The 15,992-nt window shown below is 45.4% G+C and overlaps 1 protein-coding gene across 4 annotated transcripts in view; it reads right to left on the bottom strand.

Annotated features, from left to right (window-relative positions):
* Positions 1-13,282: 13,282 nt before the first annotated feature.
* Positions 13,283-15,992, bottom strand: part of MAPRE1 (microtubule associated protein RP/EB family member 1) — a 37,320-nt gene continuing 34,610 nt past the window's right edge. For all 4 annotated transcript variants that reach the window (XM_089689663.1, XM_089689662.1, XM_089689665.1 and 1 more), the window contains exon 7: positions 13,283-14,626. In XM_089689663.1, the coding sequence (XP_089545789.1) occupies positions 14,570-14,626 (57 nt within the window). In that variant the 3' untranslated portion in view covers positions 13,283-14,569. The remainder of the gene's footprint in view (positions 14,627-15,992) is intronic.

Genomic DNA, 15,992 nt, shown 5'->3' with positions numbered 1-15,992 from the left:
GTGTGTCAAACAGAAGGACCGCAGACCGATTCTGGCCCATCAGGCCATTTTATGTGGCCCTTGCGCCTCTCCTGCGCCTGCGGCACCCCCCTTGTCTCCGCCTCCATCTTGCCTCAGCAGTCGACAGCAGAGAGGAGGACAGAACTCCTCCTACAGATCCTGTGCCTCTCTGTGCAACCACAGCATCATCCCCTCATCTCCGCCCCCCTTGTCTCCGCCTCCATCTTGCCCCAGCAGTCGGCAGCAGAGAGGAGGACAGAACTCCTCCTACAGATCCTGTGCCTCTCTGTGCAACCACAGCATCATCCCCTCATCTCCGCCCCCTTGTCTCCGCCTCCATCTTGACTCAGCAGTCGGCAGCAGAGAGGAGGACAGAACTCCTCCTACAGATCCTGTGCCTCTCTGTGCAACCACAGCATCATCCCCTCATCTCCGCCCCCTTGTCTCTGCCTCCATCTTGCCTCACAGTCGGCAGCAGAGAGGAGGACAGAACTCCTTCTACAGATCCTGTGCCTCTCTGTGCAACCACAGCATCATCCCCTCATCTCCACACCCCCCCCCCCGTCCCGTCTCCGCTTCCATCTTGCCTCAGCAGTTGGCAGCAGAGAGGAGGACAGAACTCCTCCTACAGATCCTGTGCCTCTCTGTGCAACCACAGCATCATCCCCTCATCTCCATCCCCCCCTCGTCTCCGCCTCCACCTTGCCTCAGCAGTCGGCAGCAGAGAAGAGGACAGAACTCCTCCTACAGATCCTGTGCCTCTCTGTGCAACCACAGCATCATCCCCTCATCTCCACACCCCCCCCCCCTGTCTCTGCCTCCATCTTGCCTCAGCAGTCGGCAGCAGAGAGGAGGACAGAACTCCTCCTACAGATCCTGTGCCTCTCTGTGCAACCACAGCATCATCCCCTTATCTTCGCCCCCCCCCCCCCTCGTCTCCGCCTCCACCTTGCCTCAGCCTTATCGCCACCAGCCCCTTGCTTTCCTGAATGAACACAATGAGTGATTGGTACCGATCCCTTACTGTGTTCATTCATAACTGAAGCCTAGTAAACATTGTTTTCTTTGGGGGGCCAAGTCAGGTTGGCTGTATGGGGCCCCGTGGTTTCTAACAGCATCCCTGTTTGTAGCTGTTGACTTAATTTTTTGGGGGAGGTGACGGGGCCCGGAAATCCACTAATATGTCTTCTTCTCAGGAGTCAATATGTACAATTTAGGTCATTTACATTTTGCCCCCGGATGTCAAGAGTAGAAGCAACCAAGTACAGGAGCGATTTCATGGCTAATCAAGCAAGCGGGTCACTATCAGAAAGCAGGGGCTGTGATTAGGGCGTACTTACTCTTAGAAGACCTGGGGCACACAGAGGTCTTGATCTGTTTGCTCCACTTCATCTTCCTCTTGATATTCGCTCAGGAAGGAGTTCAAGCCTTCTATTCTTGACAATACAAAAAGAAAAAGTCACTATCCTGGACAATAACAGCTCAGCAATTGGCTGTGTTCACACCTGAGAGATCTGTAGCTTGAAGCTCGAAAAACACTCAAACGTAAAAAAAAAATAGATGGTTCTCTATGGTGCCTGTTGGCACGGTCAGGTGTGAACAGGCACCATAGAGAACAACTGATTTTTGAGCGTTTTTGGAGCTTCGAGCTACAAATCGATCAAGTGTGAACGAGCCTCCAGGATTTAAAGCAGGACATCAGGCAGATCTTAAAGCGGACCTCTCAGCAACTTCACAAGTCTGCATGATTAAAGGATAATTTCACCTTTGGAACATGTTACACGTTACACCTGTTTTTAGGGTGGAACATGTAACATGTTCCCATAGCTGCGGCCGCGCCCGCCGCCCCCACTCCCTCTGGCAGTTAGTACAGGGAGAAGTTTCCATCTGTCAGATTTGAAAACAGCGTGGCCACGTGGGGCTCCGCCCACATGGCCACGTTACTCATTCTCAGAGTTCTGAATGAATGAACTACAAGTCCCAGCAGCCTTAGCAGCTGTGGGCTTGTAGTTTTCAATGAACTACCACGGCGCTGAGAAGAGCTGTAGTCTGGGGCGGACTGCCCGGGGGCCCCATGAGATGCCCGTGGTACCTTTCATAGGCTTTTTTGGGTGTGGCTTGAGTGTGGGCAAGGACACAGGGGCCCCATGATTCCCTACTGCCCGGGGGCCCCATGAGTTGTCAGTCCACCCCTGGCTGTAGTAGTTCATTAAAGCTTCCTGTCAGAATATCCTCTTGACCGTACATCCCATACACCCTGTACATCCCGCATGGCAAGCAGATATACTGACAGGTCTGCAGGAGATCTGCATGGCACCAGCAATCTACTGATCACTGGTGCAATGCTTTCCAGGCTCCCTTGGACAAAAATAATAAATGCACATTTTTTTTACCTGCAAAAAAATGTGCATTTATTATTTTTATCCAAAAGGTGAACTTATCCTTTAAACTCAAATTCTTAACTTGCTACAATATATTGCAAATATATATATATACTGATGGCATTATCTCAGTGGACTGGAGCTAATATATATATATATATATTAGCTCCAGTCCACTGAGATAATACCATCAGTCTGCTGCAGGCAGAAGGAAGCATTTTCTCAATCTCTTCTCCCTCAGTGATCGCTTGGACTTTACCTTTGTAGCAAGTTCACAAGTTGGGAAGCCTCAGCAGAGGCTGATCTGTGACAGACATTTGTAAACAAAGCCAAGAGTTATAAAGGCACCAGGACTTAAAAGCCGGCATCTCAGTCCAGGAAGTTGATGGTGACCTTGGATGATGTCTGAACAAATATGGCGCCGTCCTGCTGAACAGAAAAGCAGATGGCAGCATTGACAGGGGATCTGTGATCTCTGTAAGAGGTAATACATACCTAGGAGTGTTATACTTACATATTGTGTAACATATATGCAGTTGACATGTAAAAGTATATCTGATGCCAGGTCCACAATTTTAAAAAAATTAGTATCCGCAATGGAAAATGTTTCTTCTTCAATATAATTTTCTTCAGTGGCCCCTTCCACAAGATTCTGCTCCCCCTGGTAGCCCCCCAATGGGGGCACGCTAATTAAAGTGTGTACATACCACGTTTTGCTCTGCTCATGTTTTCTGGACCAATAGTTAGTGCGATGACATTTTGGGGAGGCGGAGCCAACCAATGACATCACCATAGTATAGGTCTGGATTGTAAATTGCTAATTTGGGCTGGCCAGCAGTATGGCCCTGTGTTGTCACCCCTGCCTGTTGGACTGCAAAATGTCACCTATCCACGCCCCTCTTGGTTCCTCTTCCTGTCCAGCTCCACCTCTCACTGCTCCTCTTCCTATCCAGCTCCGCCCCTCACTGCTCCTCTTCCTGTCCAGCTCCGCCCCTCACTGCTCCTCTTCCTGTCCAGCTCCGCCCTTCACTGCTCCTCTTCCTGTCCAGCTCCTCCCCTCACTGCTCCTCTTCCTGTCCAGCTCCGCCCCTCACAGCTCCTTTTCCTGTCCAGCTCCACCCCTCACTGCTCCTCTTCCTGTCCAGCTCCACCCCTCACTGCTCCTCTTCCTGTCCAGCTCCACCCCTCACTGCTCCTCTTCCTGTCCAGCTCCTCCCCTGACCGCTCCTCTTCCTGTCCAGCTTCGCCCTTCACCACTCTTCTTCCTGTTCAGCTCCGCTCCTCACCGCTCCTCTTCCTGTCCAGCTGAGCCCCTCACTGCTCCTCTTCCTGTTCAGCTCCGCTCCTCACCGCTCCTTTTCCTGTCCAGCTGAGCCCCTCACTGCTCCTCTTCCTGTTGAGCTCCGCCCCTCACTGCTCCTCTTTCTGTCCAGCTCCACCCCTCACTGCTCCTCTTTCTGTCCAGCTCCGCCCCTCACTGCTCTTCTTCCTGTCCAGCTCCACCCCTCACTGCTCCTCTTCCTGTCCAGCTCCACCCGCTTTCTTTTCCGCTCATCCAGCTTCACCCCTTACTGTTCCTCTTCCTGTCCAGCTCCGCCCCTCACTGCTCCTCTTCCTGTCCAGCTCCACCCGCTTTCTTTTCCGCTCATCCAGCTTCACCCCTTACTGTTCCTCTTCCTGTCCAGCTTCACCCCTCACTGCTCCTCTTCCTGTCCAGCTCCGCCCCTCACTGCTCCTCTTCCTGTCCAGCTCTGCCCCTCACTGCTCCTCTTCCTGTCCAGCTCCGCCCCTCACTGCTCCTCTTCCAGGCCAGCTCTTACCCTTGTCCAGCTCCACCCCTCTCTGTTCCTCTGCCAGCCCAACTCCACCTCCTCCCTGCCCAACTCTGTAATTTTCTCCTCCTCTCCCTGTCCAGCTCCACCCCTCCATCACCCTCTGCATACATGAATTAATTTCCCTGTAAAGCAAAGCTGCTACTTTGACTTCCAAAATCCTGCCCCCACACTATGTGAAATTAAATGGCTCTTGGGAGATATAGTTCTGGGAGGGGGGGCGTGCCCAAGACAGTAGGAAGTGACCTCACAGCAGCACATGCCTGGTGAAGCCACAGTATGTATTAATAGCTGATACTGGGGCATGATCTAGTGGGGGGGGGTTAATTCAGATAGTGCCTGGACATACCCTTTAATTGACCCTGGATTCCTGTGGAGACCCAGACAATGTACATAAACATAAAAAAAAAGTGTGAATGGCACTTGGGAGGTGACACGGCACACCCACTTTACGCCAAGTGTGTCTACAGCAATATATAGACACTGATGAGTGCGACTTATGTTTGTTTGATGCTTCTGAGGAGACATGATATTGCACCGGTATATTCCCCCGCTGCAGTCTGATGCATTGAACAGTTGCTTGGGTATAACTGACTGTGGTATGGAGTCACCAGCAACACTAATACAGTGATGAGCAAAAAAAAATCTGTACACTATACTAATGACACTGGTGACAGGGCAGTGAAGGGGTTACCTTGGGGGGGGGGGGCAATCAAGGAGTTAAATGTGTTCTAGAGTGTTCTGTGAAAAATGTGCTGTTTTACTCACTGTGATTCTTCTCTCTGTGGGACGGAACGCGCCCAGAGAGAGAGAAGATGTCGTCATTTCCTGTACCTGTGTAGCTGTAAACAACAAGTACAGGAAGATTCCTGATAGGACAGGGATCGATCATCCAACCTAGGCCGATCATCACTGGCCTAAATCGGATGATTCAGGGTCAAATCACGGCACCCGCAGGGCCCCGTGAAAAACCGCGGGATCGCAAATCACGTGATTTTGCACACCCATGACACCCTGTAGCAATATTTCTACTATAGGGCGGCGTGGAATCAGTTAATAAGCACTGTTGCTACAGAGAATCACGATTTTTAAATTTTGACTTTTACCCCAGGTTCACACTGAGGCGGTGTGGAATTCGCAGGCGGTTTCTGTGCGAATTCCCGTGAACCGCTGCGGGGGCGTATGTTAACAACACCCCGAAATCAGTGCGCAAAACGCGGTGCGATTTGCAGAATCGGATCTCATAGGTGTGAATACCCATGCAATTCGATTCTAGTGCAGACCAAAATAAAGGGTCCTGCATCTTTTTTGCTGCAGAGCGATTTGAACCATACAAAATGTATGGCTCAGATCGCACCGCACAGAATTCGCATGCGATTTGCGCACAGGAATGCGGTGCGGTTCCTGTGCGAATCACATGTGATATGCCGCACCGCAGAAGCGTGAAGGACCCAGATTAATAAATGATCACATCAGAAGCTGCCGTTTTTAATATCCTACTATAATTCAGTGATGCTGACCATACACGGTTTGAAAAATCGTTCCGTACACCTGATCGTTCGACTTTCAAAACGTTAGTTGGCTAATTCCGATTATTGAAATGCAAAGCTTATGGCAAAAAAAAAAAACTCCAAAAAAACCCGAAACAAATCGTCATGCGATTTTTAAGCCAAAACGATCAATTTTTCTAAACATTAGTAGTGGAATCGATCAAAAACTGTTAAAAAAAAAAAAATCTACACATGTGCGTGTTAAAATGTAATTGTTGAAGTACAAGCACAGCAAAAAAAAAAAAAGGTTTCTTTTAAGTGCAGTTGGCGGATAGGAAGGTTCACAAAGGTCGAACAAATCTTTACATCATTTCCACCGATCGACTAATAATGTGCCATTTATGTTGTCAACAATGGAGGATATGTTGACAATTGGAGGAAATGAATAAAAATGAACGCATTGAAATGATGTCATGATTTTTTTGACCTTTGTGAACCCCGCCCCTGGCCAACTGTATTTAACAGGAAGATCTTTCTTTCCGTTCCTTGTACTTCCGGGGTTACACTTTAACATGCACATGCCCTGTAGATTTTTTTTTTTTAAACGGTTCCGATCGATTCCACTACTGTTTAGAAAATCTATAATATTGGCTCCAAAAAAAAAAAATTTGAGTTTTTTTTGCCATAAAATTTTACATTTCGATCATGGAGATTAGCCCACTAATGTTCCAAAAGTTGAACAATTGAGCGTAGCGACCGCTCTAACAATTTTCTGTGTATGGCCAGAATAACGTAGATCTTCTGCGGCCTTCGCACTGTAGCTCCTCCCACCAAACTCCAAAATCACTACAGGGAGGGGAATCACTTGGCTCAGTAAAGGACGCAGTAAGTCGACATTCCAGGAAGTGTCGGATTCTGCAGAGACTTCAGAGGATGATTTTTTTTCTTCTTTGGATCAACAATAGTGTTGCCTGCAGCAGGAGACTATTAGGGTTGCTTCTTTTTGCAAGGGAAAACATTTCACTACTCCCGTGTTATCAGGGTTAACTGCTCGTTTGGGCCGGGGTCTCCAAACTTTTTAAACAAAGGGCCAGTTTCCTGTCTTACAGGTTTGTGGGGGGGCCCCCAAAAATGTCCTGACATCAGTGAAAGTAAACAATGCGCAATCGTTGGTATTAAATGGAGGAGTATTTGGTGTCAGTGAGGGGAAATAATGCCCCATCATTGGTGTCAGTGGGAGGAATAGTGCCCCATCATTGGTATCAGTGGGAGGAATAGTGCCCCATCATTGGTGTCAGTGGGAGGAATAGTGCCCCATCATTGGTGTCAGTGGGAGGAATAGTGCCCCATCATTGGTGTCAGTGGGAGGAATAGTGCCCCATCAGTGGTGTCAGTGGGAGGAATAGTGCCCCATCATTGGTATCAGTGGGAGGAATAGTGCCCCATCATTGGTATCAGTGGGAGGAATAGTGCCCCATCATTGGTGTCAGTGGGAGGAATAATGCCTCATCATTGGTATCATTGCGAGGAATACTGCACACCAGTTCGTCAGTGGGAGGAATAGTGCCCCATCATTGGTGTCAGTGGGAGGAATAGTGCCCCGTCAGTGGTGTCAGTGGGAGGAATAGTGCCCCGTCATTGGTATCAGTGGGAGGAATAGTGCCCCATCATTGGTGTCAGTGGAATAGTGCCCCATCCTTGGTGTCAGTGGGAGGAATAGTGCCCCATCATTGGTGTCAGCGGGAGGAATAGTGCCCCATCATTGGTGTCAGCGGGAGGAATAGTGCCCCATCCTTGGTGTCAGCGGGAGGAATAGTGCCCCATCATTGGTATCAGCGGGAGGAATAGTGCCCCATCATTGGTATCAGTGGGAGGAATAGTGCCCCATCCTTGGTGTCAGTGGGAGGAATAATGCCCCATCCTTGGTGTCAGTGGGAGGAATAGTGCCCCCCCCGGTCCTTGGTGTCAGCGTGAGGAATGATGTCCCCCCCTTCTTTGTGTCAGCGGGAGAAATTGTGCCCCCCCCCCCATCCTTGGTGTCACTGGGAGGAATAATGCCCCCCCCCCCCCCCCATCCTTGGTGTCATCAGGAGGAATAGAATTGTTATCACCCTCAGTTACCCGATTTCTTTATAGGAGGACTAGTTGGATTTCACATACACATTTTCCCCTATCAATGCAAAGTGCAAGTTCCCCTTTAAAGGACAAAAATTTTCCCGATTTTATTTTTTTTTTTGCATTCTGACATTTCTATTTCAGCAATTCCATTGGGTGAGATTTTCCACCCAAAATCCCAACCCAAATCCACCCAACGGCTGCAGTGCTTACGAAGCCAAATGATGATGTTAACAATTCCCTGACAGATTAGTCATTCTATAAAGCCCAGTTTGGATTTAGACCGAACCCCAGAGAACTCATTCGATAAAAGCAAGTGTTGTGGAATTTGGATTAGAGCGAGAGCTCTATTCTGTAGAGAAGACAGATGAATACTAAAGACAAGAACATGTCACCAATGATGTCTGCAAGGTCAGAGCTACTCGGATGATTCTACAGAGACCGTGTGCTACGAGCCAGGTTCCTGCGATCATGTATGCACCCGTGCAGCCCTAGCACAGCACTAGAGGGCACCACCAATATCAGCGCCGAGAAGAACTTGAATTTTATAGAGGTGACCTAAAGACCTTCAGGCTGGGCCAAATGATAAAATGCAGAATGAAACGCTCAGTTGTTTTAAAAGGATAAGGTCACCTTTGGGAACATGTTACATATTCCACCCATTTTTAGGGTGGACCATGTTCCCATAGCTGTAGCCACGCCCACCACCCTTTCCCTGATAGATAGTACGGAGCTTCCCATACTGTCAGATTTGAAAACAGTGCAGCCAAAGAGTTCTGTAAATAAGTTCCTAAGTCTATGCATTTTCCAGAAACCCAGAGGCCCATTTAACATGATTTTCAAGGGGACAGATTCACATCTCCGCATTTTCACCCAGTGCGTTTTTTTTGAAAGGGCCAGAGACTTAAACCACATCCCGTCCAGCCGTTGTATATAAAAAGCCTCCTCGCCCCCTACTTGTGCAAGCTCTCTGGGAGCATGCAGCACCCAGCACCACGATCCGATGCCCACTGTGTCCTCCGGACACAGTGGAACACCGATCATCGCACGGGACCTCTGGGCGAGGTCCTGATCACGTGATTACTGATTGGCCAATCAGTGATCACATGCAGCATAATAAGCAACATTTCACTTCTGACATCATTGCTTACTATGTGTGAAATCTGTGAATGATTACAGAGGTCACATGGTACAGGGCTATTCACAACAGCCTTATACCATGTGACAAGCTCAGACCAATCACAGCTCACACAGTATTTCTCAATGGCTGCAAGAATGCAGCCAGAGAGAAGGAGAAATTATTGCTATTACAGCCTTTATGGGTGTAAAAGCAATCAGTGTAAAAAAAAAAAAAAATCTTTAGCAGCCCTCACTAGTACAGTGTCACCATGGTGACACTGTACTGCTAGGGTGACAGTATGTAAAAAAAATAAAAATGTAAAAAAAAAAAATTTAAAAATTATAATTTTTGGTTATAAACCAATTTGGGTTATTTTTTTTTTTTTTTTACTAAAAAGATAACTGAATAAATTTTGGCCGAGATTTATGATGAAATATTATTTGTAACATTTTATAAGAAAAACTTTCAAAGTTTTTGGACTTTCATTTACATAGCAAAAAAAAAAAAATCCCAGCAGTGAATAAATACCACCAAAATAAAGCTTCATCTGTCTCAAAAAAATGCTATAAAATTCATATGGGTACAGTGTTGCATGACCGCGCAATTGTCATTCAAAGTGTGATAGCGCTGAAAGCTGAAAATTAGCCTGGACAGGAAGGGGGTGAAAGTGTCCGGACTGGAAGGGGGGGGAAAGTGTCCGGACTGGAAGGGGGGGAAAGTGTCCGGACTGGAAGGGGTTAAAACCCAGAACATTGTGTTTTTGGTTCTATAGACTTCAATGGAGACGCTATAATAAAGCACGTAGTGCGTTTTTGATGAGTTTTATTCTGCTAAGCAACAAGGTGAAAAAAAAAAAAACCCCATAAGACTCACCGCAAAAAGCGCTGCAGAAACGGATCAAACGCAAACTGCGTAGATGTGAACCTGGCCTAAGTCCCAGCAGCCTAATGGATGTGGGCTTGTAGTTTTCAATGAACTACCATGGGGCGGTGGAGAGCTGTGGTAGTGAATTGAAGTTTCCTGTCAGAATATCTGCTTGGCTGTACACCCCATAGGGCAAACAGACATTCTGACAGGTCTGCAGGAGACCTGCATGGCACCAGCGATCTACTGATAGCTGGTGCAATGCTTTCCAGGCTCCTGAAGACAAAAATAAAAAAAGTACTTTTTTTTGTCCACCTGAAAAAAATTTACACACACACACACACACACACACACACACACACACACACACACACACAACTATGAGAGAAAAAAATGAGAAAACAAATCCAGACAATCACATTGGCTGATTTGGAAAGAATTTATTTGCAAATAATGGTGGAAAATAAGTATTTGGTCAATATGAAAAGTTCATGTCAATACTTTGTTATATATCCTTTGTTGGCAATGACAGAGGTCAGACGTTTCCTGGAAGTCTTCACAAGGTTGGCACACACTGTTGCTGGTATGTTGGCCCATCCTCCATGCAGATCTCCTCTAGAGCAGTGATGTTTTGGGGCTGTCGCTGGGCAACACAGACTTTCAACTCCCTCCAAAGGTTTTCTATGGGGTTGAGATCTGGAGACTGGCTAGGCCACTCCAGGACCTTGAAATGCTTCTTACGAAGCCACTCCTTTGTTGCCCGGGCAGTATATTTGGGATCGTCATGTTGGAAGACCCAGCCACGTTTCATCTTCAATGCCCTTGCTGATGGAAGGTTTGCACTCAAAATCTCACGATACATGGCCCCATTCATTCTGTCCTGTACATGGATCAGTCGTCCCGGTCCCTTTGTGGAGAAACAGCCCCAAAGCATGATGTTGCCACCCCCATGCTTCACAGTAGGTATGGTGTTCTTTGGATGCAACTCAGCATTCTCTCTCCTCCAAACACGACAAGTTGTGTTTCTACCAAACAGTTCTATTTTGGTTTCATCTGACCATATGACATTCTCCCAATCCTCTTCTGGATCATCCAAATGCTCTCTAGCAAACTTCAGACTGTCCCGGACATGTACTGGCTTAAGCAGGGGGACACGTCTGGCACTGCAGGATCTGAGTCCCTGGCGGCGTAGTGCGTTACTGATGGTAGCCTTTGTTACGTTGGTCCCAGCTCTCTGCAGGTCATTCACTAGGTCCCCCCATGTGGTCCTGGGATTTTTGCTCACCATTCTTGTGATCATTTTGACCCCACGGCGTGAGATCTTGCGTGGAGCCCCAGATCGAGGGAGATTATCAGTGGTCTTGTATGTCTTCCATTTTCTAACTATTGCTCCCACAGTTGATGTGTTCACCCCAAGCTGCTTGCCTATTGCAGATTCAGTCTTCCCAGCCTGGTGCAGGTCTACAATTTTGTTTCTGGTGTCCTTCGACAGCTCTTTGGTCTTCACCATAGTGGAGTTTGGAGTGTGACTGTTTGAGGTTGTGGACAGGTGTCTTTTATACTGATAACAAGTTCAAAAAGGTGCCATTGATACAGGTAATGAGTGCAGGACAGAGGAGCCTCTTAAAGAAGAAGGTACAGGTCTGTGAGAGCCAGAAATCTTGCTTGTTTGTAGGTGACCAAATACTTATTTTCCACCATAATTTGCAAATAAATTCTTTCCAAAAAAGCCAATGTGATTGTCTGGATTTGTTTTCTCATTTTGCCTCTCATAGCTGAGGTCTACCTATGATGCCAATTACAGGCCTCTCTCATCTTTTTTAAGTGGGAGAACTTGCACAATTGGTGGCTGACTAAATACTTTTTTGCCCCACTGTATATATATTTATAAATAATTTGTTATATATTATGTAACAAATGCACTTTTTTTTTGGTCAAAAAGGTGAACTTATCCTTTAAGGCAGGATCTATTGCTGAGTAAAAACTTCAAGTGGTTGTACATCACCTGAGGCCAGTCATTTCACTGGGTATATGTATGGGTTTACAGAGAAGAATCAAATCCTCCAACATACATTGTACCTGTTTATCGGACGTCTTCTCTACATCCATTCAAAATTTCAGAATTTATAAAGCTTGTCTGAGTGTTCAGGGGACAAAGAAAAAAAAAAAAAAAAAAGGGGGGGTGTGGGGTGACGGTACCCTTCAAAGTGTTTGTAAATCCTTACATATACCCAGTGCAATGACTGGCCTCAGGTGATACACGGAGATAAAACAAACCATCCTACATAAGTTGTACCTGTTTATCTGTAGTCTTCTCTTCTCTACATCCATTCAAAGTGCAGAATTTATAAAGCTAAAACGCTAGTTTATGGACCCTCTCCTCTACGTCCAGTGAATTTGCTGAATATACACAGGATCTCTCAGCTCTGAAAAGCAGGGAACAAAGAGCTGAGATCACACACTGCAGAGCTCAGTGAGGAGAGCTCTGAGAGCCGATTGGAGGGAAGAGACACCATCCCTGCACACAGGAACAGAGCTGATGCTAGAGGTCCCTCCCCTGCCTTCATTTTTCTCCTGGTGTCAGGAAAACAAGGCAGCGAACAAAACTGACACTTGTTGACATTAAAGATGGATACGCTTTGTTCATACTTCCATGTCTAAGGTTTACAACCATTGTAACTTTGAAGGATATCTAAACCCAAGACTTAAAATGTAAATTATTGCAGTTTACTAGCATTTTGATGTGGCGGCTGCATTAGTTTTCCTTTCCCCAGCTAAACACATTTTTAAGGAGCACAGAAAATACCTTGGCTAGATTTGTATTGTCCTCATCATTTCCTGTGAGCTGAACTGAATGTTATGTTCCTCCCGTTAACCACTAATCTAACCATCCCCCAAATAATGGAGATGGAGAGGAATACAACCTTTGTGACAACCCTGGCTCCCTCCACAGATACAAGAGTAGGGTGTAGCCACCCAGGAACAAACGTGTAATATCTGTAAGGAAAGTAGGTGAAAAATAAAATGGGGGAAAAAGCCTGAAAAATGAAAACCAATGCAGCCAGAACATCCAAGGACTGGTAAGCTCCAACAGATCGCATTTTTGCTGGTGGGTTTTGATAAACTAACCCGCAGCTCTGGTCTTCTCTCCAGCCGCAGAATGTGGTCGGGATCTCAACATTACCAAGTGCAACGCAGGACCAGTATTGGTTGCTGCTACTGCCATTACTATCTCAGCAAATAGGGCAGAGGCCCTACCAGTCTGACTGACAAGATGAGGGGGGAAAAAAAAAAAAAAAAGCATTCTGTTCTGCATTTGGTAAAGAAAGACGGACATTTTTTTTTTTTTTTGGGCCAGCCCAGAGTCCAGCTTTACCAAACCTTCATAAAATCTACTCAAAAGGAAAAAAACAAACAAAAACATGTATATATTGAAAAAAAAAAAAAAAAAAAAAAGAACCACACAACACGGGAGCTGAATTCACTCTTGAAATACAGAAATTTTATTTAGAAATGGCTTAAAGTAGAAAAACTGTTGAGAAAGAGAAAAGGAAAAAAGTCAGACTAAAATTGGAGAAAACCGAAAAAAAAAAAAAAAAAAAAAAAAAAGAAGAGGAAATACGAGTCTTAAAAAAAGGCCACAAGAGATTTAGAAAGTATAGCACTGCAGTGTCTGTGACGGCTGGCTCAGCGAAGGGCGCGCACGTCTTCGGCGCGGGCCCTTCGTACGTTACATGCATAACCACCACCAAACCATCCGTTCCAGGAGTGAATAACCCAGTGATCTGTAGGATACAGCAGATACATAAAAAAAAAACACGTCGAGAAGGAAGATATTAAATAATATAAGTTGGCAAAATAAAGTTTTACAAAATTAAAAAAAAAAAAAAAACGTTGGGAAGTACAAGATGGGAGAGGAAGGCTGCAGGACATCCGTCATGTCTCTGAGCCTCAATAAAAATGTCATACTTTTTATACGGCAATTTTATCTTCCACATTTCCTTTTTTTATTTTGACCGCCGGAGGGCTGAAGCCATTTTTGTCGGAGGCGAGAAGGTAAAGGAGATGGAGGTAGAGGCAGTCACGCCAACCCGACCCTCCCCTCGGCACCTTACACCTTGAGCAGCACATTGGGACCACTCTACATGCAAGCAATAAAGAAAACAAAAAAAAAACAAAAAAAAAAAAAAACACAAGAGTAACCCCCAAAGCTCGCACTGTGGCAAGCACCTACCTAGCGAGACACATACACTTACTAAGCCATATTACACTGCAAGAGCTTAGATATGAAAGCACATATAAACTCCTTAAGGCATTTTTGTCTGTCAACCATATTAGATCTAATAGCGATTTTCTTTTTTTTTGTTCAAAAACGTCACAACCTGATAAACCACCCGATAAACTTTTCACTTCACAAATTTCAAGTTTAAAACATTCTTGCCTGCTAGCGACTGAAACCTTCAAGAGTCCTTACTGAACGTTCCCGTGGGAACCGGGAAGAAGAAAAAAAAAAAAAAAAAAAGGGAATGGGGGATAGTTTAATACTTTCTTGCTACAAAAAAATGGGACATCTCCAAGGTTTAGCCGCTGTAAAATGAGTGAAACTTTGGCAAAGTACACTTCTGAAAAGTGAGGAGCTGACCCAGGCCTCCGAGAATAAAAGGAATTTTTTTTCTTTTTTTTTTTTTTTACAGTTAAGCACATGATGTGAACGAAAAAAAAAAAAAAAAAAATTCAAAAAAATGACTGCATGGGAAAAGAACCGCGTTAATATTCTTCCTGGTCCTCTGGTGGCGCTCCTTCATCTGGAATAACAAAACCCTCCTGCAGGAGAGAAGACAGAAAAAATGATCAGACCGACTCACAATGCAACCACATGTTTACAGACAAGTTCAAAGCAGTATTAACCCTTTCGCTGCCAGAACCGTGTTTGCAAATTTTTTTTTGTACACGTCTAAAAAAATAATTTTGGGCCTGAAGATTACAAAAAAAAAAAAAAAAAAAAAAAAAAAAAAAAAAACCAACCAACCCAAAACATTATATATTTTCTAACAGCAGACACCCTAGAGCAGGGGTATCCAAACTATGGCCCGCCAGCTGCTGACGTACTACAAGTCCCATCATGTCTCTGGGAGTCTTGCCTGTGGATGCCAGAGTCTTGCAAGGGCTCAAGGGACTTGCAGTTCCTCAACACCTGGAGGGCCGTAGTTCAGACACCCCTGCCGGAGGGTGTCTGCTGTTAGAAAATATATAAAGTTTTTGGGTTTTTTGTAATCTTCACGTCAATAATGCAGTAGTAGTTCCAATTTTTATGTCACACAATATTACTGCAAAGGTCTAAGAAATGCAAAATTTCAGAAAAAGACACGAAAGTGAATTTTAGGGCTAATGAATGTAATCAAATATAAAATAAGCTCGAAAGAGCAGGGCCCTCGATCCCCTCATGTTTTGCATTGTATTGGTATTGTTCTGTCACATGTTCTGTCTCCCTTTGTAATGTACAGCGCTGAGCGAACTATTGGCGCTTTATAAATACTGTATAATAATAATAATAATAATAATAAAAAGGCGAGGATGCATAGATACCCAACATGTCAAACCTTAACTCTGTGCACCACACTGTGGCGACTAACTTCAGTACCCTACATTTTCTATAGGCAATACTTCAAAAGCCCCTATAGGTCTACAGTTTAGGGTTTACGGAGGAGGTCTAGTTATAGAAGTACGGCGTGCGTGCCGATATGCAACATGTGTATCGCAATCAGTGGTTTCACGCGTAGGCGCCCTTGGGGGAAAATGTTCAGTGCTTAAGTGTAATTATTTTTTTTGCAATAAAATTTTTTTTTTTTTTTTTAGCATCACATAGGCGACACATAGGGGTCCACTATGTGATGACTTTTGGGCAACAGGTTCTCTTTAATGAGACATGCAGGGTCTAAAAGACCCCTAAGGTCTCCTCTGTGCTCCACTGATCGCATTGCAAGCATTGCAATACAATTTTGGTAAATCTAAAGCAAAAAAAAAAGAAAATTGTATAATGTATGGCCAGCCCAAATCTCCTAAGGTGTGGTTATGTAAACGCTAAACTCCAACTTCTGCAGCTGATGGCAAGGAGGACCAACAATGTGAGAACAGCAGATGATGGCTGTGATGGCCCCGTTCAGCCACTAACATTAAAACTGCACCAAAA

The sequence above is a fragment of the Staurois parvus genome, unplaced genomic scaffold, assembly GCF_062004578.1.
Source record: "Staurois parvus isolate SC_StPar_1 unplaced genomic scaffold, SC_StPar_1.0 ptg000490l, whole genome shotgun sequence".
Classification (NCBI taxonomy): Eukaryota; Metazoa; Chordata; class Amphibia; order Anura; family Ranidae; genus Staurois; species Staurois parvus.
Note: the sequence above shows the minus strand (reverse complement) of the source record. Positions and strands in the feature narration are given on the sequence as shown.